This window comes from Pituophis catenifer, unplaced genomic scaffold (genome assembly GCF_029215685.1).
Source record: "Pituophis catenifer annectens isolate HBS135680 unplaced genomic scaffold, rPitCat1.0.hap2 SCAF_4, whole genome shotgun sequence".
Taxonomy (NCBI): Eukaryota; Metazoa; Chordata; class Lepidosauria; order Squamata; family Colubridae; genus Pituophis; species Pituophis catenifer.
The window spans coordinates 3,595,693-3,619,774 of record NW_027256884.1 but is presented as its reverse complement, the minus strand read 5'-3'; the positions used below and the strand labels follow the sequence as shown (position 1 = coordinate 3,619,774).

General features: G+C 44.0%; 1 protein-coding gene across 1 annotated transcript in view; it reads right to left on the bottom strand.

Annotated features, from left to right (window-relative positions):
- Positions 1 to 10,284: 10,284 nt before the first annotated feature.
- Positions 10,285 to 24,082, bottom strand: part of OLFM4 (olfactomedin 4) — a 45,952-nt gene continuing 32,154 nt past the window's right edge. Inside the window, exon 6 of the mRNA XM_070943467.1 lies at positions 10,285 to 11,090. Within this exon, the coding sequence (XP_070799568.1) occupies positions 10,285 to 11,090 (806 nt within the window). The remainder of the gene's footprint in view (positions 11,091 to 24,082) is intronic.

The window sequence follows — 24,082 nt, the reverse complement described above, 5'->3', positions numbered from 1 at the left end:
TGGTGTTTCAACAGCTCATGTTGCCTTCTGCAGGAAGGATGAGGAGCGGGTGTCGCAGCTAACACAAAAGACAAAATCCTTATATTAACGACACGTTCAAGGGTGAGGTTGAAGAAGAAGCCGCAGAAATAACGAGAGGAGGAGAAGGAGGAGACTGCCAAAGCGAGAAGGGAAAAAAAAAAACCCTTGAAAATAAGATTGTGAAGTGGATCCGTGATCCACCGTTCCCCCATCACACTGTTTCCTGATCGTATTCCTTGCATAGCTAGCTGGTGGGTTATTGTTATGGCTGCAACGATGTCCGTACACAGAGGAGTAAAAAGAAATTAAATCAAGTTGTTCTAATTGGGGAAGAAACGGCTTATCAGTCCCAGAACTCAGGGTGAGCATTCAGTTGTGCATACTGAACAGAAAACCGAGTTTGTTTACCCTGGTTTTTGTTATTGATGCTGTTACCTAGTTGGGTAATGAAACATCTGCAAGAAAACAAGCAAGCTCAGAGAGCACCAAGGACCCCACAGTTCTCCTCCTCCTCCTCCTCCTCCTCCTCCTCCTCCTCCTCCTTCTCCTCCTCAAGAAAACAAGCAAGCTCAGAGAGCACCAAGGACCCCACCGTTCTCTTCCTCCACCACCTCCTCCTCCTCCTCCTCCTCCTCCTCCTCCTCTTCCTCCTCAAGAAAACAAGCAAGCTCCAAGAGCACCAAGGACCCCACAGTCCTCCTCCTCCTCCTCCTCCTCCTCCTCCTCCTCCTCCTCCTCCTCCTCAAGAAAACAAGCAAGCTCAGAGAGCACCAAGGACCCCACCGTTCTCCTCCTCCTCCTCCACCTCCTCCTCCTCTTCCTCCTCAAGAAAACAAGCAAGCTCCAAGAGAACCAAGGACCCCACAGTCCTCCTCCTCCTCCTCCTCCTCCTCCTCCTCCTCCTCAAGAAAACAAGCAAGCTCAGAGAGCACCAAGGACCCCACCGTTCTCCTCCTCCTCCTCCACCTCCTCCTCCTCTTCCTCCTCAAGAAAACAAGCAAGCTCCAAGAGAACCAAGGACCCCACAGTCCTCCTCCTCCTCCACCTCCCGTTCCTCCCTAACCCGTTCAAAGTTGCAACAGTGAATGATGACCGTTCTTCACACTTATGACCTTTGCAGCATCCCCGTGGTCACGTGATCAAAATTCAAATTGCTTGGCGCCTGACTCATATTTATGACGGTTCAGAGTCCCGGCATCACATGGTCCCCTTTTGCGACCTTCGGATGAGCCAAGTCCACAGGGAAGCCAGATTCACTTCACCAATGGTGTTACTTGGCTTAACAACTGCAGGGATTCACTTAACAACCGGGGCAAGAAAAGTCGTAAAATGGAGCAAGACTCACTGAACAAATGTCTCGCTTAGCAACATAAATGTTGGGCTCAATTGCGGCCGTAAATCGAGAACTACCTTGATTTACAAATAACGAAGGCCAGTAGGAAACACAAGGACGGTAGAATAAGAAATGTACAAAAGGAAAAAAGAGAGAAAGTAATCCCATTTTATTATTGTTGCCAAGAAAGCAATAGAAATATGTTTGAAAGAGGCCAGAATCTCCTACAATCGAAATGGGACTATTTCATAATGTATAAGTGGAGGAACGTATGGAATGAAAACAAGTCACATCCAATTAGAATGGGATGTCGAGGAGAAAGCTATAGAAGTGTAGTGATCATGGACAATTCTTGTGGCCCAAATTTGTCCAGCCAAGAGATTCTCCCACAATGCACTTGCAGAACTGAAGTGAAGAGTGTCTCACTAAGAGGCTGCACTGCATATTTGCTGACATAAGGCTCCATAAACATCTGCTTTCCTTTCTATTTTTTTTTCCATAGGAATCACTTGAGGAGCTGAGTCCAGCATGTGTGAATGTCACTGCTTGAAATGAAAATTGGCCAAGCTGAATGACTGTTATTTCCCAGACCAGCTGTCAGAATCTGCTCTGCTTGCTAAAGGATTCCACTTTGTCTCTTTTGTTTAGTATACTGAAAGAGGAAGGAGGGAGGGAGGGAGGGAGGAAAGAAGGAAGAAATTTGATGGGAAAGGGAGGCAGGGAGGGAAGGAGAGGGGAGGGAGGGAGGGAGGAAGGAATTTGATTGGAAAGAGAGGCAGGGAGGGAGGGAGGGAGGGAGGGAAGGAAGGAAGGAAGGAAGGAAGGAAGGAAGGAAGGAAGGAAGGAAGGAAGGAAGGAAGGAAGGAAGGAAAATAGCACTAGCACTTATGTATCGAACTGCTGACAGTGGGCAGAGTCTGCCTGCAATATTACATTCTAACCACTGTGCACCACGGAAGGAAGGAAGGAAGGAAAGAAGGAAAAAAGCACTAGTACTTAGACTTATGTATTGAACTGCTGGCTGTGGGTAGAGTTAGCCTGCAATACTGCATTCTAACCACTATGCCACCACGGAAGAAAGGAAGGAAAGAAAGAAGGGAGGGAGGGAGGAAGAGAAAGAAAGAAAGAAAGAAAGAAAGAAAGAAAGAAAGAAAGAAAGAAAGAAAGAAAGAAAGAAAGAAGGAAGGAAGGAAGGAAGGAAGGAAGGAAGGAAGGAAGGAAGGAAGGAGGAAGGAAGGAAGGAAGGAAGGAAGGAAGGAAGGAAGGAAGGAAGGAAGGAAGGAAGGACAGGGAGGGAAGGAGGATGAAGGAAGGGGAGGAAAGGCGGAAGGGAGGGAGGGAGGGAGGGAGGGAGGGAGGGAGGAAGGAAGGAAGGAAGGAAGGAAGGAAGGAAGGAAGGAAGGAAGGAAGGAAGGAAGGAAGGAAGGAATAACCCTATAAGTAGTAAGTTATTTACTTTCTATAATATAAAAGCTCACACGCAATTCCAAGTTATTACAAATACTATTAGTATTACATTCAACATGAATTATGCAAAGCATTACATTTTATGTAAATGTACTTACTTCCCCAAGCTGACACAACATCTGTGTTTGATTATGGAACTACTTTTGTTTGGGGGTTTATTATTATTATTATTTTATTAGTCATTATGCGGAATTTATAGGGCAGACAGTAACGTGCTGGAAACAACCCCTGCAAAGCACAGAAGAAGGATAATTTTAGCCTCTCAAATAAGGAGCATTCAAGAATGATAGTGACTATTTATCAGGTTACAAACTAACCAGGAAACATTAGAAATCCTTGCACGCAGACGCACACACACACACACACACACACAAACACAATGAAGGATGATAATGTGCTTGTTTTGAATAAAAGCAAACTTATTCTCTCCGGAGTAAAAACCTTATGAAATTGCGGGAGTGCATAGGAAAGACAGAGTAACTAACAGAGAGGTGTTGAATTGTGTAAAACCAGACACACCAGAAGCTAAGATCACAAGACTACCTCTGATTTACTTTGGCCCGGTCCTAAGTGCAAATTCATTGAAGAAAGCTAGGAATGGTTAGTGGAACAAGAAGAAGGGGCAAGCAAAGAACATGCCATTGTGGTCCGCCAGCAGCCTGCGTAGCTGGCAGCGGATTCAGACAGTGGGAAAGACCATGGGCCAGTCCTGGAGTCAGGGGAAGGCCCGGACGAGGGCTCTGCGTCGGAGGCAGAGATGGGGCCAGGGCCATCTGGGAGTGATGCATGGACTCCAGAGCCTCCAGTGGTGGACATCAGAGAGGCAGAGGAACAGGAGGAGCCTGTTCCTAGTGCGTGCATGCGAAGAGCTGCCAGAAGGCAAGAGCAGCTGAAGCAAAAAGGACAACTTAGGAGTAAGGCCAGGAGATGATTGGTCTCTCCCAGAAGGCTTAAAAGACCAGCAACAGCTCTTGGGATCTTTGTAGGAAAGCAACGTTGCTACATTTGTTTCTTGTGGGCGTCTCTTGCTTCTGAACTTTTGCCAAGAAAAGCCTTTGGCAGGGTACCAAAGTAGACAAAGGTTGGTGATAAGGCCAAAGGACTGTTTATGAACAATTTGTTTTGGATTTTATTTGGACTAAGCTGAGAATGAAATAATTCTCAGCTATTCTAATAAAATATGTTTGTTTAGAGACTGATTGTTTCTGATACTAACTATTTGGGCCTAGGTCACAACACACACTGGCTTGACAACATCAAATCTCATACAAAATATCTACATACCCCTCACATCCTGGACATAAACTGTTTCAACTTCTCCCCTCCAGACGAGGCTATAGGGCATTGCACAACAAAACAACTAGACACAAGGGCAGTTTTTTTCCACGTGCCATCACTCTGCTAAACAACTAATTCCCACAACACTGTCTTTTGCCCTGGGATGCCAAACTACCCAGTACGGCTGTGTTGCTATTATTTTCCTCATCTTTTGGTTTACCTATTCCTTTAGCAACTTATGACAATCACTTTGTTGTTTGTATCTCGTGAATTTATGTTGATTGCTTGTATTTAGTGTCCTCTGACTATCACTGAGTGTTGTAGATTATGATTTATTTTATGATTATGATCATGATTTGTCACTTGTTGCGTGTATGTACACTGAGAACTTATGCACTGGAGATAAATTCCTTGTGTGTCCAATCACATGTGGCCAATGAAGAATTCTATTCTATTCTATTCTATTCTATTCTATTCTATTCTATTCTATTCTAGTCTAGTCTAGTCTAGTCTAGTCTAGTCTAGTCTAGTCCATCCCATCCTATCCCATCCCATCCCATTCCATATTTTCTATTCGATTCAATTCGATTTGATTCTTCATTACAATATCTATTCTATTCCATCCCACCCCATCCCATTCCATATTTTCTATCCCATCCCATCCCATCCCATCCCATCCCATCCCATCCCATCCATATTTTCTATTCTATTCTATTCTATTCTATTCTATTCTATTCTATTCTATTCTATTCTATTCTATTCTATTCTATTCTATTCTATTCTATTCTATTCTATTCTATTTGATTTGATTCATATGAATAGAAAGGAGAGGAGCCTATCAGAAATAATTCTATTACATTGGGTTAGTAATGTTTGGACTAAAATTTAAAGTTTGTAGAAACAAAGCCGAACATACAACAATTGAAAGAAGCTGTGCTTGACAAGTTTGGCATGGAGAGTAGTTGCCTATCAAGTCACCAAGAGTCCGATATGACTAAATGGTTAAAAACAAAATAGGCACGAAACAAAACTTCCAATGCCGGTAATGTTCTAAGATTCCTGATACAACTAAATCACTTTTGAACATGCTCTAAGTGAAGAACACGAGAAGGATGGCAATAACCCTTCTTGTAAATCAGATTACATCACCTTGCTAACTGTCAAAGAGAAAAATGCAAATGGTGGGAAGCCCATTTCTTAGGACAAAATATTGTGCAACATAAGCATTCTCCAGCCAGCAATTTAAAAGGATTAGCCCCTTCGTCCCAGAGGCAGGATGAAAGCTAACAAGGCATTACAAATATCTTAGCACGTCAAAATGAAAAGGGGTGATGCAGCCCCATTTCGATATTGAATGTTAAGAGTGGAATTTTGCAACGTTTGTGAGATTCTTCTGAGCAAGACTAGGGATCAAAATGAAATGATACATATTGATTATTTATTTTGAGTAGGGGTCAAAATAATAATAATAAAAAAAATAGCGATTTTCCAAAGCGCCACAAGGCAAGACAAGAAAGAACGGATGGAAACTAAGCAAGGAGAGAAGCAACCTGGAATTAAGGAGAAACTTCCTAACAGCGAGGGCAATGAATCAGTGGAACAGCTTGCCACCAGAAGTTATGGGTGCTCCATCACTGGAGGCTTTTTAAGAAGAGACCGGACAGCCATTTGTCTGGCATGCTATAAGGTCTCCTGGTTGAGCAAGGGGCTGGACTAGAAGACTCCAAGATCCCATTCTACTCTACTCTACTCTACTCTACTCTACTCTACTCTACTCTACTCTACTCTACTCCACTCCACTCCACTCCACTCCACTCCACTCCATTCCATTCCATTCCATTCCCATCCCAGAATTTAAATAATTTGATACTAATCTTTCCTCTTATGGGGAACCCCATGCTTCTCTAGACAGCCACCTATCTGAAATGGTATAAGCAGAGGGTTGGACTAGATGACCTCCAAGGTCCCTTCCAACTCTTTGAGAACAATTAATTGTGAGAGCAATCAACCAGTGAAACGGTTTGCCTTCAGAAGTTGTGAGTGCTCCAACCCTAGAGCTCTTAAAGAAGGGATTGGACAATCATCTGTCTGAAATGGTAGAGGGTCTCCTGCTTGAGAAGAAGGTTGGACTAGAAGACCTCCAAGGTCCCTTCCAACTCTGTTATTCTATTATTCGTTAAAGAGAGATCCAACCTAGAATGAAGGAAAAATTTCCTGATTGTGAGAACAATTAATTATGAGAACAATAACCATGACTTCAGAAGTTGTGGATGCTTCATCTCTGGGGGTTTTTAAGAAGAGTTCGGACAATCTGTCAACTCTGGAGCCATCTTTTAGTGCCTTCAGGGTTGCTAGAATGAGGTTGCCTGCAGCTGTGGGAAAGGGAGCAGGGAGTAGAAGTAGATAGCTGAGGGGAATATGTAGCCAAAATAACATTCTTTCTTCTGGGTACCAAGGACACCCTCACCAGCACCTGGAGAAGCGTTGATGAGAGGCATCCGGGATGGGAAGAGAGACCTGCTTGGAGCATGTGATGGTTGTGTGTAATGAGGGGAAGAACTTTGGATTTTGAACTGGGTCGGGAAAACCCGGAGGACTTCAGATTCGGGTTTTCACCAGCTGTGCCAATATGACATGCCTAATAAATCTATACTTTGAGGAACCCTGTCTTGGAGTTTTGACTTCCTATGGGCCGTTACTTGGAACCCTGACACAATCATTTTGTCTGAAATGGTATTGGGCTGTGATGGCGAACTTATAGCATGCATGCCCACAGTGGCACACGGAATCATGTCACCTGGCATGTGCAACATCGCCTGTTCCTCTTCTGGGTTTCTGGCATGCATGCGCGCGTGACAATCAGCTGGCCTTTGTCCGTGTGGGAGTGCCAGAAACTGGAAGACCTGGTCTTCCATTTTCCGGCATGAGCATGCACGCTAGCTAGCTGATCATCGTGCCCATGTGCACCAGTAACCGGAAAACTAGCTGGCTGGCGTGCATGCACGTGGCGGAAACCGGAAGTTCATCTTCTAGCGTGCGCATGCCCCCTGGGCAGCTCCTCTTCCAGGTTGTGACACGCACGCTCCCTTTTCGGCACTCAGTGCCGAAAAGGTTTGCCATCACTGGTATAGGGTATACTCACCCTGCAGGGGTGAAATCTACTTACCTGCCCTACCGGTTCGGAAGTGAGCGCGCACACATACATCACGTGCGATTTTGGACCCTCTCCACATCGCAAAGCCTTCCGCACATGCGCAGAGGGTTAAATCCAGGAAGTAACGACGTCCGGGCGGGTGGGTGGAGCCTCATACTGCCGCCACTACCAGTTCGCCGCCTCTACTGTGAGAGAAAAATTCTCTCACAGTTTGCTGTGCCTATTGATTGGTTTCTGGTTTGAATGTTTGAATGGACCAATCAGCGCGCAGCAATTGACTCTGAGTTTCCCGGGCTTTGTAACTGACACTCACTCAGTATATAAGGAACTGTTTTCCAGCAGGAAACCTTACTTTATTTACCTTCCTTACTACTTACTAGTTCCTGGGTCAGAGACAAGAGCTGAAGTCACTAAAACCTCGTTCTGAGGAAGGAAGACCCGGGCTCCAATCGCATGGAGCAACTCTAAAAGAGTTGAATGGACATTGCTGAAAAGGAGATGACAACTGATATTCTTTTGTAGACTTTGCTTTGATTGTTTTATTAAACTAGTTTGTTTTAAACTCCTCTGACTCGTCTGTATGGTGCATTTGTAAGCGGATAAGGTTACGGTCTACGAAACCTCCACGACAGCTACCCGCCGCCGCCACTACCGGTTCGGGCGAACCGGGGCGAACCGGTAGCATTTCACCCCTGGTCTCCTGCTTGAGAAGAAGGTTGGACTAGAAGGCCTCCAAGTCCCTTCCAACTTTGTTTTTCTGTTAAGACGCTTCAATAACTAGATTGGCCAGAAGAAACCTTAAGTGAATCCCCAATGAAAGATTCCAGGAGCCATTGTTTTTACGTTCTCAGCAAAACGGAGAAGCACAGGGGAAGAAATAGCTTTGCACAAACCTACGCCGGGGCTGACATTTTGCAAACAACATGACACATACCCCCTGAGAGATTTCTTAAGTAAACCCCACTGAAACGAACAAGCATGCAATGCCGGTCGCCTTAATTCCACAGGAATGTTTCACGAACGCCCCAGGAGGCTTTTTTACTCCATGGCAAAGAAGAGTTGTAAATTCCACCCAGTCGGAACCCCTGACACACATTCAGACTGTGACCGAAGCAGACAGCACACATATTGTGATAGAAACACATTTTCTCAGCAAGCCATGATTGCAGTTGGAAGGTTGGGAGCAATGGAGAAAGCAGGGTTTTCGCCTCAAGAGGAGAAATGTTAAGCCCACAAAGAAAATATCCATTTATTTGGATGGTGGAGTAGAGTAAAAACAAAATTATATATAGAAAAATCCTGTGGCTGAGATTAAGGCAATGTTTTTTTTATTTTTATTGAGCCCCCCCACAAAAAAAATTTACATTTTATGCATTAGCAAATATACACAACAATTGTCGAAAATTGGTGGATTTAGACAGATAGATGCTAATACAGCTGATTGGGACCAATACGCATCAAAATGGTTGTCATGGCAGCATGATTGAAGCCACGCCCCTTCATACTGCCATCTTAATTTTTTTTTGATCCTCAACCCTCTCTACAGATGTCACTCAAGGCAATTATCCTAATTTAAGTACAGGCCGTCCTCTACTTACAACATTTAGTGACCAAAGTTACAATGGCACCGAAAAAGAGTGACATATGACCGTTTCTTCACACTTACGACCGTTGAAGCACTCCCATGGTCTTATGAGCGAAATTCAGACGCTCGGCCACCGGTTCGTACTTATGACCGGTTGCAGTGTGATCCCCTTTTTGCGACCTTTTGATGAGCGAAGTCAAGGGGGAAGCCAGATTCACTTAACAACCATGTGACTTATGTCAACTGCAGTGATTCACTTAACAACTGTTGCAGGAAAAGTCGCAAAACGGGGCAAAACGCACTGAACAAACGTCTCGCTTAACAACAGAAATTTTGCACTCAATCGGGGTTGTAAGTCAAGAACTACCCGTACTGCTTTTTTTTTTTAATTTTAATGAAACTGGTCACTTCTTTTATGTGACCCAAACTCTACTAAAATAGATTGTCTTATCTACCCAAATATTTACAGTATTGGGGTTAAAGTGTTAACCCAACACGCTGAAGCTGGTTTAATTTTATTTTTTTTTAGGTTCAACACCACACACTGGACCATAAAGTAATCAAACTGTTATGTATTTGCATAACACTTTGTGGTATTAAAAAAACATAATCAAGGAATGAAGATCAACAAAATTAGGAAGCCACTGGATCTGAAACCGATTTGATCTGTTGGGTTGAATATAAATTTAAACCCTAAGCCTCTTTTCACAAAAACAGTTCTCACCAAAACGTGTGCCAAATTTGGCCACAAAGTACCATATTTCCCCAAAAATAAGACCCTGTCTTATATATATATATATATTTGAACTCTGAAATAAGTGCTTGGCCTTATTGCAATGCACTCAAAAGCCCGATTGGGCTTATTATCAGGGGATGTCTTATTTTGGGGGAAACAGGGTAGATAAAACAGAAGTGTATAACCACTATTAAAAACACACAATTGGGGTGGGACACACACACAATTCTTTTCAACTCCCTCCTGATACATTGATTATATCACCTCTACTCTACCCAAATTTTTGGATTTTTTTTTTAAAAAAATATTTTTAATGAAGTGATCAGCAAATTTTCTTTGCTATGCTTCATCATCATCAGCATCATTTTAATGGCCCCATGTGGCGTGGAGCCTGGGGGCAACTGAATGGGGCTAGCAGAGCATTTGAATGGACGGATGCCCTTCCTGTCGCCAGTGCGGAGTTTTGTTCATCAGATAAATTCTCAATGTGCCCAGAGAGAGAGAGAGAAATATCTGCCTCTACCTAGGATCGAACTCACCGCCTCCTGATTGTGAGGCGAGAGCTCCACCCCCTAGGCCACCACACCCCCTCCCTTTGCTAGGCTTGATGATGATTTGCAAATGGATCCAATCTTTGTTCCCCTTTGTGCTTGGATTTCTCAATATTTCTAAGGATTTGGAGAGTGAAGCTTTTTAACCCCCCTGGAAAATTACGCTAGCGGAAGGGGCTCGAAATTTAACTCGTAGCGAACCAAGTAGCCATCATTATAGATGTACAGCCTCCGATCTATAGGGCTGTAGTTGATGCTCTGAATAGTTTCCAGCACTTTATCTACAATGACGCTTAGCCTCCCTTCTTTCCCAGTGTTGATATCAAAGGAATAGAATATTTCTTCTTTCCTAGTGTTGAGAGGTCTGGTAGCATAGAGTACCCCGCATATAATAAAAGCATTAGAGACCGCGGGCCTGTATTGCTTCGTTTCCCACGTGTTCATCACATCCAGAGTCGTTTCATTAATCTTGCTAATGACAATGTTGCCTTGACTGGCTTCGGTGGAGTAAATCACCCACAACCCATTCTCATCCACAGTAAAATCTATGTCTTGCCAACCTACCCCTGCATAGGAGAACCGATTGTTAAAAACAGCGTTGGGAAGAGGCTTCCTCAATACCAGCTTATTGGTGGCCAAATCTATCATGCCCATATCTCTTGAGGAATATACATTATAGTACATGTAATTATTATGCACAGCTGTTCCACTGCCTTCGCCGTACTTAATTTCGTATTGCTGGGAATATTTGTAGAGCAATAAATCGTCGTAGGAATTGTGGAGTCGATAAAGTTCAAGGTATCTTCCGTCGGTGTTTAGAGGGGCGACCCAGTACATCTCTTTTCCAGGGTTAAGAGGGGAGGAGTATCTTCCCCAGGCTCCGTATTTGTAAGAAAACCCTCTCCAATTCAGCTGGATGACGTACGGTTGGCTGATGTTCTTAATTGGGCCATGATCACAGTTTCCTATAATCAAGAAGGGGGGAAAAAAAACCCAGAATGTTTACACGTGGAAGATTACAAACAAATCCATGTCTCCAGAATATTTGACATTTCCCTGTAGTTACCTATACGTAAGCCTAAGGTTGAAAATCAGGTTTGTCAGATGCTACATCTTTTCTATCCTGCTCTATGGAATGGAGAGCTGGTCTCTGACAGAAAGCCACTTGAAGCATTTGAAATGTGGATTTACAAGCAACTGTTACGTATACGTTGGGTTGACAAAATCAGAAATGAGGAGGTGATAAGCCGCCTAGGGAAAGCCAAGGGAAATCATTAAAAACCATTAAAACGTGAAAGTTAGAATATTTTCGGCATGTGATGCGATACCCGGGAAAAATACGGCATCCTTCACTTAATCCTCCAGGGAAAGATCGAAGGCAAATGAGGTCCAGGCAGAAGAAGGACATCATGGCTTCAGAATCTAAGGTTTGGACAAAATTCAACACTTTTTAGTGCGTCTATTGATAAAAATGGGATCGCCAACCTGATTGCCTACGTCCAATGCAGATATGACACAACAAGAAGAAATAGCTACCTATGGTTGTGAAAGTTGGAGCTTAAAAAAAGAGGACGGGAAGAAAATTGACTCATCTGGAGAAAGCTCCTGTGTGTTCCTTGGATAGCAAAGGAACAAACAAGGACTAAAAAACAAACAAGGACTAAAAAAACAGCAGACACATCACTGGAAGTCAACATCATGAAACGGCGTCTCACTTACTTTGGCCACGTCGTGTGGGGGAAATTACTGGAGAACGCAATTATGTTTGGAAGAGTTAGAGGTAAAAGGAAACCAGGCCACCAAAGAAGACATGAGGAAAATTCTTTAATTCCACAACCTATAGACAGATTGAAGACTAGTTCCAATTGGGGAAAATGTGACCATCATAGACCAGGCCAAGTCCAAGAATGCCAGGGAATTTCTAGAAGTCTGGCGCTCTGACAAATCAGCCGTCGACAGACACATAGATATGAACAACATCTATAGACCAGTGGTGAAATTCAATTTTTTTTTACTACCGGTTCTGTGGGGGTGGCTTGGTGGGCTTGGCAGGGGAAGGATACTGCAAAATCTCCATTCCCACCCTATTATGTATCATAGGAAGTGTTATGATCATATAAGGAGTGAGTCATAGGCTTCACTCACGTTCTCCAAAACGGTGGGGGAAAACAGCCTTCCCCACCCACTTGGAGGCCCTCTGGAGGCCTGAAACAGCCCATTTCCCAATGCCTGGTTGGGCAGGAAGTGACATTTTTTGCTGTTCCCAGCCTCCAGAGCCCTCCCCAGATGCCCTCTGGAGGCAGGAAACAACCTGTTTCCCTACTTCTGGTGGGCCCAGAAGGCCCAAAAATCAGCTGGCTGGTGTGCACATCCGCACCAGAGCTGAGCTGGTGTGCCCACTGATATGGCTACACGTGCCACTTGAGGCACGCGTGTCATAGATTCGTCATCATGGGTCTAAGTGCTATTGCTATTGCTATTGGATGTAGTTCCAACTGTTGGAATGAATCCTGGGATGAGGATTCTCTCAATGCGTCCAATGCATCTGATCTGGCATTATAACGCCAGCCAAAAACAGAGTAGCTTTGACATTGATTTTTCTGCCGGAGCTACAGGAAGAACCACAGGGATTGTCTGACTTTACACTGGCGTGACATCCAATGGATGAGTGCATTACTGGCCTTTGATGCTTAAAGGGAGCTTCGTGACCAAAACTGTCAATTTATATCTCAGAAGTTTCCCAGTTTGTGGATCTATTGCAGTTAAGAAATAGACCCTTTTTTTTGGTATCGATCAGAATTCACCTTTGGGAAAGATGAGAGTCAAATGCGTATTCTCTGTTGAGTGCTTTTATAATAAGCAATTGAACTATGATTCATTTCACTCTCTCCTCTCTGTACAATTGGCATGCACTTCAGTATTCCACCTAGCAGATGAGGGAAATCAAGAGAGGTTTGATATGTAAAAAGACATCCATGAATTATAAAAGAATTAGCTCTTCAGATTCGGTAGGTATCTGTTGCCTGTAAAGTTTGTAACAGATATTTATCTCAGTTTATAGGTTGAATAATCTCACAATCAATAAAGAAGCTACGAGTGGCACAAAGCCATGAAAGATCCATGCTTGGCATCACAAGACAAGATAGAAAGACCCACGCGTGGATTAGAGAACAAAGGAAAGTATACGATGCCATCAAAAGAGGAAAAAGAATTGAAATGGAAAAGGGCTGGTCGCAGAGCGAGGAGAACTGACGGCAGGCGGACCAAGGTTGGTCATAGAATGGATCTCGCTTGATCAAAAGCGTCCACGGAAGAGACCTAAAACAAGATGGAGAGAGGACTACAGCAAGGATGGCGAGCCCAGTTGGCAATAGAAAGCTCAGTTTCCAAATATGGGTTGGAAACTTGCAGAAGAGGCCTTCATCCTGAAGTGGATAGACAATGGCTAGGACAGTGATGGCTAACCTTTTTGCCATCGTGTGCCAGGAGGGGGTGGTTCACGCACGTGCGTGCCCACACCCATAATTCTATGGGCCCCGCCCTGTGCATGCATGCACAACCCTCCTCCCCCCCCCCACTCCTAGCACACGATGGCCTGGTAGGACTGTTTTTATTTCTCACCTGGCTCCAGATCCTCTCTATGCATCTGGGGAGGGCGAAAACAGCCTTCCCCACCTCCTTGGAGGCCTTTCGGAGGCCTGAAATGGCCCATTTCCCAATGCCTGGTTGGGTAGGAAGTGACATTATTTTTCTGTCCCCAGCCTCCAGAGCCCTCCCCAGATGCCCTCTGGAGGCAGGAAACAACCTGTTTCCCTACTTCTTGTGGGCCCAGAAGGCCCAAAAATCAGCTGGCTGGCGCACGCATCTGCACCAGAGCTGAGCTGATGTGCCCACTGATATGGCTACTCAGACAACTCAGCTGGGATCATCAGAGCTTGGATCATCAGAGGCATTTAAAAGAAAAAAAGCCTCTGATGATCGCGCGGCTCAGCTGGGCATGGTGGGGGGGGGGGCAGGGATTTTTGCTACCAGTTCTCCGAACCACCCGCCTCCATCGCTACCGGATCGGATGATCCGGTCCGAACCGGGAGCGTTTCACCCCTGAACCTCTGTGATTTTCTGACCACCAAAATCAACGGGGAAGCCAGATTCACACAACCACCGTGTCACTCACTTAAAAAAAAACAAAAAACGGCTGCTGTTCTCTTAACCTCTGAAGCAAGAAATGTGACCAAGCTCACTTAACAACTGTCTGGCTTAGCAATCTGGGCCTCAATTGAGGTCGTTGGTTGAAAACTACCTGTGATATTAACACTAATGTAAAGGAATGAGGGTTGCCTAGTAAATTCATGGGTGAGAAACTTGATCAGGGGTTCTTTTCCAAATTCATATTCTTCCCACTTCTGAATCACTATGTAATCAACATTAGCTTTTGGCATACATACCTTTCTGAATATACCTCCATCAGCACAATAAAAAAGCCAATACAGATTACAGTCATTTTATGAGCCAGGTTTATGGCTAAATGCCTTGCAGCTTACCAGCTTTTAAATCAATAGCAGCCTTTCAGACAGCCGAGATATAAGGTAATATTGCCGTCGTAATTTATAGTTTGTCCTTAACTGTCAACACATTGACTGAATTAATATTCCTAAATCAGTAACGTTCTTTTCAAATTAAAGGCTTATTAATGACTTGCATAAATCTGAAAATATACTTAAAAGGAAACACCTGTATCCTGCTGTTAAGGTAAAAAAAAAAAAAAGGAAAATGTCACAGCCAGTCACATAGATTTAGTCTGGCACGATTTTTCATGTCACTAAGCTAAGCGCTGGCTTGGCTTCGGTTTAATAATTCATGCCCGGTTTCATAAATTTGAAAAAAAAAAATTCATCTATTTAGCCATGAGATTTTTATTACATTAAAGTAACAAGAATTCTTTCTTTTAAAGTGATCTCACACCTAAACACTTCTGGGTGATTTAAAAAAAAAAAAAAAACCTAAAATTTATGGAGTAATCCATGAATCATGATTAAAGTGATAAATTTATTTGATTTAGTATCAGGCACGGTGTAAGTTTTAATATCTAATTTAGACTTTCCTTTCATTAACAGAAATAATAATACTTTAGGAAACGCCCTTTACCGTAAGCGGAAAAACAATATGCTAGTCAGGGGAAGCCACCGTTGCCTGTACAGGTTTCAAAGTTTGTATGACGATTAATTTTGTTTCATGTAAGCTAAATGAACTGGAACTTCAGGTTGAGGAACTCAATAAAAGCATCAGTTCAAATAGGATACAAACAAATGTTTCCTGCCTGGGCAGGGGGTTGGACTAGAAGACCTTCAAGGTCCCTTCCAACTCTGCTATTCCATTCCATTCTGCATTCTATTCTATTCTATTCTATTCTATTCTATTCTATTCTATTCTATTCTATTCTATTCTATTCTATTCTATATGCTTATGACATGAATGCCAAAGTTTCTCACATCTTTTCACTATTCTTTCTTCTGTGTATTGTAACCAGGTGTGGACTGCTGCTGGTTCAGTCCAGTTCAGGTGAAGCAGTAGTTCTTACGATCAGCTAGCCATGCCCAACTGCCCCCTCCCTATCCTGTTCTCTTTATATATATATATATATATATATTTTTTCATTAAACAGTTTTTTTAAAAAACGAACAAAAACAGATATTTACATCTTCCTCTTTTCAACATCTTCGCATCAGTAATCCATATTTATACATTTTCTCTGTCTTATCTTAATATATCTTTTGTACATATCTTTCCAATATATCATAGATATACCCAGTGGTGGGATTCAAGTAATTTAACAACCGGTTCTCTGCCCTAACGATTTCTTCCAACAACCAGTTGGCCAAACTGTTCAGAAAGTTAACAACCGGTTCTCCCAAAGGGGTGCGAACTGGCTGAATCCCACCACTGGATATACCATTATAATATATTCTAATTATTCTAATTATTTTATTTACATTTGACATCACGTACCTAATTTCCTTTCCACAGTTTTTATTTTTTCCCATTTATTTCTATAAAAGGGGAAGGAAGGAAGGAAGGAAGGAAGGAAGGAAGGAAGGAAGGAAGGAAGGAAGGAAGGAAGGAAGGAAGGAAGGAAGGAAGGAGGGAGGGAGGGAGGGAGGGAGGGAGGGAGGGAGGGAGGGAGGGAGGGAGGAAGGAAGGAAGGAAGGAAGGAAGGAAGGAAGGAATAGCACTTAGCACTTAGACTTATACACCACTTCACAGTGCTTTACAGCCCTCTCTAAGCGGTTTACAGAGTCAGCCTCTTGCCCCTAACAATTTGGGTTCTCATTTTACTGACCTCAGAAGGATGGAAGGTTGAGTCAACCTTGAGCTGGTGAGGATCGAACTCCTGGCAGTGGGAATGGTTTTTATAACAATAGCATCAGCACTTTGTCTTATATATTACTTCACAGTGCTTTCCAGTCTTCTCTAAACAATTTACAGAGTCAGCATCTTGCCCCCAACAATCCGAATCCTCACTTTCCCGACCTCGGAAGGATGGAAGCCTGAATCAATCTTGAGCCAGTCAGGATTGAACTCCTGACAGTGAGCAGAGTCAGTCTGCAATACTGCATTCTAACTGCTACGCCACCAGTACTCCTCATAACACACTATATTCAACCAAAAATACCTACCAGAGCTACCATATACCATACAGTACTCCTCGACTTACAACAGTTTGTATAGTGACTGTTCGAAGTTACAACAGCACTGAAAAGAGTGATTTATGACCATTTTTCACACTTATGACCACCACAGAATCCCCACGGTCACATGATCAAAATTCAGATGCTAAGCAAACAACTGATATTTATTTGCAGTGCCCTGGGGTCATGTGATCCCCTTTTGCGACCTTCTGACAAGCAAAGTCCATGGGGAAGCCAGATTCACTTAACAACCGTGTTCCTAATTTAACAACTGCAATGATTCACTTAACAACTGCGGCAAGAAAGTCCGTAAAGAAGGGCGAAATTCCTTTAAGAAAGCTCTCTCTTAGCAACAAAAATTTTGGGCTCAATTGTGGTCATATGTTGAGGACTACCTGTATACAAATTAGTATGTAGAATATTCTGAAGCTGAAGCTCAAATACTTTGGCCACCTAATGAGAAGAGAGGATTCCTTGGAGAAGACTCTGATGTTGGGAAAGATGGAAGACCAAAGAAGAAGACGGCAGAAGATGAGATGGTTAGATAGGGTGATCAACACAATGGGCAAAGTCTCGGAGACAATGGAAGACAGGAGACCTGTCCTTCACTGGCCACCAAACAAGAAGAGAGTACTCCTTGGAGAAGACCCTGAAGTTGAGAAAGATGGAAGACCAAAGGAAAAGGGGAAGGCAGAAGATGAGATGGTTAGATAGGGTCATCAACGCAATGGGCAAAGTCTGGGAGAAAATGGAGGACAGGAGACCTGTCCTCCACTGGCCACCAAAGGAGAAGAGAGGACTCCTTGGAGAAGACTCTGATGTTGGGAAAGATGGAAGGCCAAAGGAGAAGGCGACGGCAGAAGATGAGATGGTTAGATAGTTCCATCAACGCAAAGGGCAAAATCCGGGAGACAATGGAAGACAGGGGACCTGTCCTCCACTGGCCACCAAAGGAGAAGAGAGGACTCCTTGGAAAACACTTTGATCTCAGGAAAGATAGAAGGCCAAAGGAGAAGGGGACAAGAGAGGATGAAATGGCTAGATAGTATCATCAACACAATGCACACACATTTGGACAAACTCCGGAAGACAGTGGAGGAGAGGGCTTCCTGGCGTATTATAGTCCATGGGTTCATAAAGAGTCAAATATGATTTAGTAGCTGAACCACAACCTGTAGAATATTGATTTAACAGCCCCTCTACTTCCAAAAGGACCCACAGAGGCCCAGTTGTGTAGGAGGCATAGAAACCAATGACCATTAAGCATGAAAACAGCCAAAAGCTTTGATGTCGGGAACGGTGGCAGTCATCTGTTATCATGGCAAAAGGTTCTTCTGCTTTGTGGAGCTGCCTTAGTGAAACAGATGGAAGTGTCAAGGAATGGCCAAAAGACACTGCAGAAAGCAAGTGTAATTTGGCATCTGCCAAAGACTTTTTCCCTCTCTGAGTGAGCACTGAGCAGGTTACAAGGGAGAGAAGAACCTGTTTTGCTTGAACGTTTTCCAGCGAGTGGAGCAAGTGGCCAGTTTTAAGTTTCTGGGCGTTATCCTAAAAGGGAACCTGACCTGGGGTGCTCACATTGCAGCACTGGTCAAAAGGGTCCAGCAGAGATTATACTACCTGAGATTTCTCAGGAAACAACAACTGAGTGAGAAACTGCTGGTAACCTTCTACCGCTGCACCATAGAGAGTATTTGAACTTACTGAACCTGTGTATGGTTGGCCAATTGCACAGTGGCAGATAGGACAGAGCTCCAGAGGGTCAACATCATTGCCCAGAGGATCATGGGTTGCCCTCTCCCCTCTTTGGAAGAGCTTGATAGCTCCCGCTGCCTTAAAAAAGTTCAAAACGTTCTTAAAGATCCATCTCATCCTGGGCATCCTTTTTTTTTTTGAACTGTTACCATCTGGCAGACGGTACAGGACAATAAAAACAAGGACAAATAGGCTGAAAAAACAGCTTCTATCCCAGGGCAGTAACTATATTGAATTCTACTGTATAGTGCAATATTAAATGCAATATCAGGGGTTTTCAATTCAATTGTATAGAATGTGAAGGACGTATGTTTGTGTTTTTATTTTTATGGTTATAATGTACACTGGAGATGGCATTTAATTTCGTTGTACGAGATGCAATGAAAGTAAACTAGCTAACTAACTAACATCACTGCAAACTTAACTAATCCCTTTGGATGAGTGGTGGGATTCAAAAAATTTTACTACCGGTTCTGTGGGGATGCCTTGGTGGGCGTGGTGTGGATGGTGGGCATGGCAGAGGAAGGATACTGTAAAATCTCCATTCCCACCCCACTCCAGGGGAAGATTACTGCAAAATCCCCATTTCCTCCTGATCAGCTGGGACTCAGGAGGCAGAGAATAGATGGGGGCAGGACCAGTCAGAGGTGGTATTTACCAGTTCTCCGAACTACTCGAAATTTCCGCTACCAGTTCTCCAGAACTGGTCAGAACCAGAGGTGGGTTTCAGCAGGTCCTGACCAGTTCTGGAGAACCGGTAGCGGAAATTTCGAGTAGTTCAGAGAACCGGTAGTAAAAATTCTGACTGGCCCCGCCCAGTGGTGGGATTCAAGTAATTTAACAACCGGTTCTCTGTCCTAATGATCTCTTCCAACAACCAGTTTGCCAAACTGCTCAGAAAGTTAACAACCGGTTCTCCCGAAGCGATGCGAACTGGCTGAATCCCACCAGTGGCCCCGCCCCCATCTATTCTCTGCCTCCCAAGTCCCAGCTGATCGGGAGGAAATGGGGATTTTGCAGTATCCTACCCCCAGGAGCGGGGAGGAAATGAGGATTTTGCAGTATCCTTCCCCTGCCATGCCCACCAGGTCATGCTATGCCCACCAACCCACACCCACAGAACTAGTAGTAAAAAATTTTGAAATCCACCACTGGCCAGAACCTGGTGAAACTCACCTCTGCTTCGGATGGAACAGAACCACAAGACGAAGCTTGGTTATTTCTCACAAACTGGCTTTTCTAAAAGCTCGCCCGTAGTCATTAGCTTCACATATTCTCATCAGATTTATCCGCTTAGATGGCGCTGGGGTGACCTGGCACCTTTTGCGCCCACCGCCGAATGTCAAGAAAAGAAAGAGGAACAAAAGCAATGCCTTGGAACTAGGACAAAGCATAAAGGCTCGGCATGGTGCAGAAATAATAAACATTCCATGAACCCAAAGCCAACGGCAGTCAAAAAAAAAAAAAAATCAGCTGGCAGGGGAGAAGGTTTACGGCTATTTGGAGAACACGCTTAACTATCTGCTCACCTGTTCGAAGGAGGAATGCAAAAGAGCCAGGAGTTGATTCAGAGCTGCTTATTTTAGAATGCAAAGCAACCAGGTGCAACCTCCTTCCCTCCCTCTTATTCTCCAAGAGCAAAAAGAATTTTCTTTAACGACAGAGTAAGGGGGAAATAAATAAATAAATAAATGCGCTCCGAACATTTGGCTGGAACTGTCTGGTTCCCGGGATAGCAAATGGACAATATGGTTGGGTGTCTCCTTTAATTTATTATATCCAGTCAGCTGTAAATAAGGGGAGGGGAAAAAAAAGAGGGAGTTTGTATATATATATATATATATATGCACTGATTTCCAAACTCGAAGAAGTCAGTGGGTGGGTGGGATGCATAAAATCTGTTTGCTAAAATCAGCGCAAAGCTCACCTCGTCACCATTAACCGGAGAATTTCTTCCCTGCCTGCATGAGGTTCTTGCCGCACACAGATAAACAAACCCTTCACAAAGAGAGAATCTATCTGGGCAAAATTTCTCCCTGTGCAGGGAAGCATTTTCATGTGTTATTAATAAGCCTAACAAAGCCTTCTGCTTCTCCTCCCCCCCTCCATCCTTCTGAACCTGCAGATATCTCAATTCAGAAAGGAATAAAAACAGAATTCACCTACTTCTGTTCCATAGCTAGGCAACCCAAGGGCAACCAAAGCAGAATTCAAACCCTCCGGTCCAGTGGTGAAATCCATTTTTTTTTTTTTACTACCGGTTCTGTGGGTGTGGCGTGGTGGGCATGGTGTGGCTTGGTAGGTGTGGCTTGGTGGGCATGGCAGGGGAAGGACACTGCAAAATCTCCATTCCCACCCCACTCCAGGGGAAGGATACTGCAAAATCCCCATTTCCTCCCCATTCCTGGGGGAAGAATATTGCAAAAATCTCCTTTCCCACCCAACTCTGGGGCCAGCTAGAGGTGGTATTTGCCAGTTCTCCGAACTACTCAAAATTTCCACAGTTGGTTCTCCAGAACCTGTCAGAACCAGCTGGATTTCACCCCTGCTCCTGTCCATAGATAGCAGGCTGTGGTCCTGTAGGTTTTCTATTCCAGGTTGGCCTTCAAAGATGGCTATGGGTCTTTGTGGATCAGTGTAGGGGGGAAAGGCTTACTTTACTATTGTCTATGGAGCTTCTCAGTCATCCAGGACTTTGTTTTTTTCCTTGAAGACGTTTCGCTTCTCGTCCAAGAAGCTTCTTCAGATCTGACTGAATGGTGGAAGGTGGAAGGATTTATATTCCAGATGGCTAGATGACAGCAAGGAATATATATCCTTCCATCCTCCACAATTCAGTCAGAACTGAAGAATCTTCTTGGACAAGAAATTCTGACTGAATGGTGTCTTCAGTTCCGACTGACTGGTGGAGGGTGGAAGGATTTATATTCCAGATGGCTAGATGACTCGAAGGAATATAAATCCTTCCATCTTCCATGATTTAGTCAGAACTGAAGAAGCTTCTTGGATCATCATTGTCCTCCTTTAACGACCCCATAATCCCTTCCGGGGTGGAGTCTGGGCAACTGAATGGAGCTAGCAGAGTATTTACTGGCCAGATGCCCTTCCTGTCACCAAAGCAGAGTTTTGTTCAGCAGATATATTCTCATCGTGCCCAGAGAGAGAAATATCTGCCTCTACCTAGGATCGAACTCACAACCTCCTGATTGTGAGGAGAGAGCTCCACCTCTAGGCCACCGTACCACTCGAAGAAGCTTCTTGGATGAGAAGTGAAACGTCTTCAAGGAAAAACAAAGTCCAGTTGCCTTTTGAAAAAAGCACCATTGGGATTACTCTACTATTATGAAAACAGAAGCATGCATTTTTCAAAGGAACTTAAACCCCACAAACATCCCTGGTAGATGAACAATAATAGGGACCGAATACTTCCTTTACATTTAGAATAGAATAGAATAGAATAGAATAGAATAGAATAGAATAGAATAGAATAGAATAGAATAGAATAGAATAGCAGAGTTGGAAGGGACCTTGGAGGTCTTCTAGTCCAACCCCCTGCTTAGGCAGGAAACCTTACACTACTTCAGACAAATGGTTATCCAACCTCTTCTTAAAAACTTCCAGTGTTAAGAATATTTACAACTTCCGGAGGCAAGTTGTTCCACTGATTAATTGTTCTCACGGTCAGGAAATTTCTCCTTAGTTCTAAGTTGCTTCTCTCCTTGATTAGTTTCCATCCATTGCTTCTTGTCCTGCCTTCAGGTGCTTTGGAGAATAGCTTGACTCCCTCTTCTTTGGGGCAACCCCTGAGATATTGGAAGACTGCTATCATGTCTCCCCTAGTCCTTCTTTTCATTAAACTAGACAGACCCAGTTCCTGCAACCATCCTTCATATGTTTTAGCCTCCAGTCCCCTCATCATCTTTGTTGCTCTTCTCTGCACTCTTTCTAGAGTCTCCACATCTTTTTTACATCGTGGTGACCAAAACTGCAGTATTCCAAGTGTGGCCTCTTGGCAACATCACCCAAAAGACTGGAATTGGCCCCCAACAAATTGAACTTGATTCTGACAAGGTCATAAACAGTGCCTCTTTTATAGCGCAGGAGGAGAGAACATCCCTGCGGCCATCCAACTTTTTAAAGCCGACGCAATTCCCAGATGTTCTGCAGCTCTTAAAGGCCTGAGATATTATCCAGTCCATATTCCTAACTGAGCTATTCTAAGTAGCTTCCTGCATTTTTAATGCGGAACTTTATTTAGAAACTGGGATGATCCCTTTGGAATCTATGCTGCCTTTCTTCCTGGTTCAAGCCTTCCTTTTAAGGCATCTCTCTGACCATCTCTCTGTGGTCCAGCTGGGTGATTTATTTTTTCCTCCCTCTTTCCAAAAAATCAGGTTCAAAATTATCTAGGTCATCTTGGGTTCAACTCTGCTGGCATGGGGTTATAAAGAGTCACCATCAACCGCAGGGGTTCAACATAGCTCTCCAGGTAGACTAGGGGAAAAACTAAATCATCTTTATTAAAGGTAAAGGTTCCCTTCGCACATATGTGCTGGTTGTTCCTGACTCTACGGGCCGGTGCTCATCTCCGTTTCAAAGCCGAAGAGCCAGCGCTGTCCGAAGACGTCTCCGTGGTCATGTGGCCGGCATGACTCAACGCCAAAGGTCCACTGAGCACTGTTCCCTTCCCACCAAAGGTGGTCCCTATTTTTCTACTTGCATTTTTTACCTGCTTTCGAACTGCTAGGTTGGCAGAAGCTGGGACAAGTTATGGGAGCTCAATCCGTTACGCGGTGCAAGGGATTCGAACCGCTGAACTGCCGACCTTTCGATCGACAAGCTCAGCGTCTTAGCCACTGAGCCACCTCACCCCCTCGTCTTTATTTGTTGTTATTGTTAGTTGCAAAGTCGTGTCCAGCCCATCGCGACCCCATGGACAATGTTCCTCCAGGCCTTCCTGTCCTCTACCGTCCTCTGGAGTCCATTTAAGCTCAGGCCGACTGCTTCCATGACTCCATCCAGCCACTTCGTTCTCTGTCTTTATTAGTAACAATATAAATTGGAAAACCTTCATGTCTGTTTTGAATAGTCTCTTCAGGATTATCTGTCCAACATAAGGTAGAGCTTTCGGTCAAGCCCATGTTTATGTCTTCCCCTCTACAATTTTTTTGGGGGGCGGGTATAACAAAGCCCCCATTTGCAGCATGAACCTCCTCTTCTGCCATGGAGAGACTTGGGATGTTCCTTCTATGTCCTTTCTGCAGTGACTTGTGACCTACCGTTATAAGTTAGAGCCAAGGTGGCACGGTGGTTAGAGTGCAGTACTGCAGGCTACTTCATCCGACTGCTAGCTGCAGTTCGGCAGATCGAATCTCACTGGCTCAAGGTTGACTCAGCCTTCCATCCTGCTGAGGTGGGTAAAATGAGGACCCAGATTGTTGGGGACAATATGCTGACTCTGTCAACCACTTAGAGAGGGCTGTGAAGCACTGTAAAGCGGTATATAAGTCTAAGTG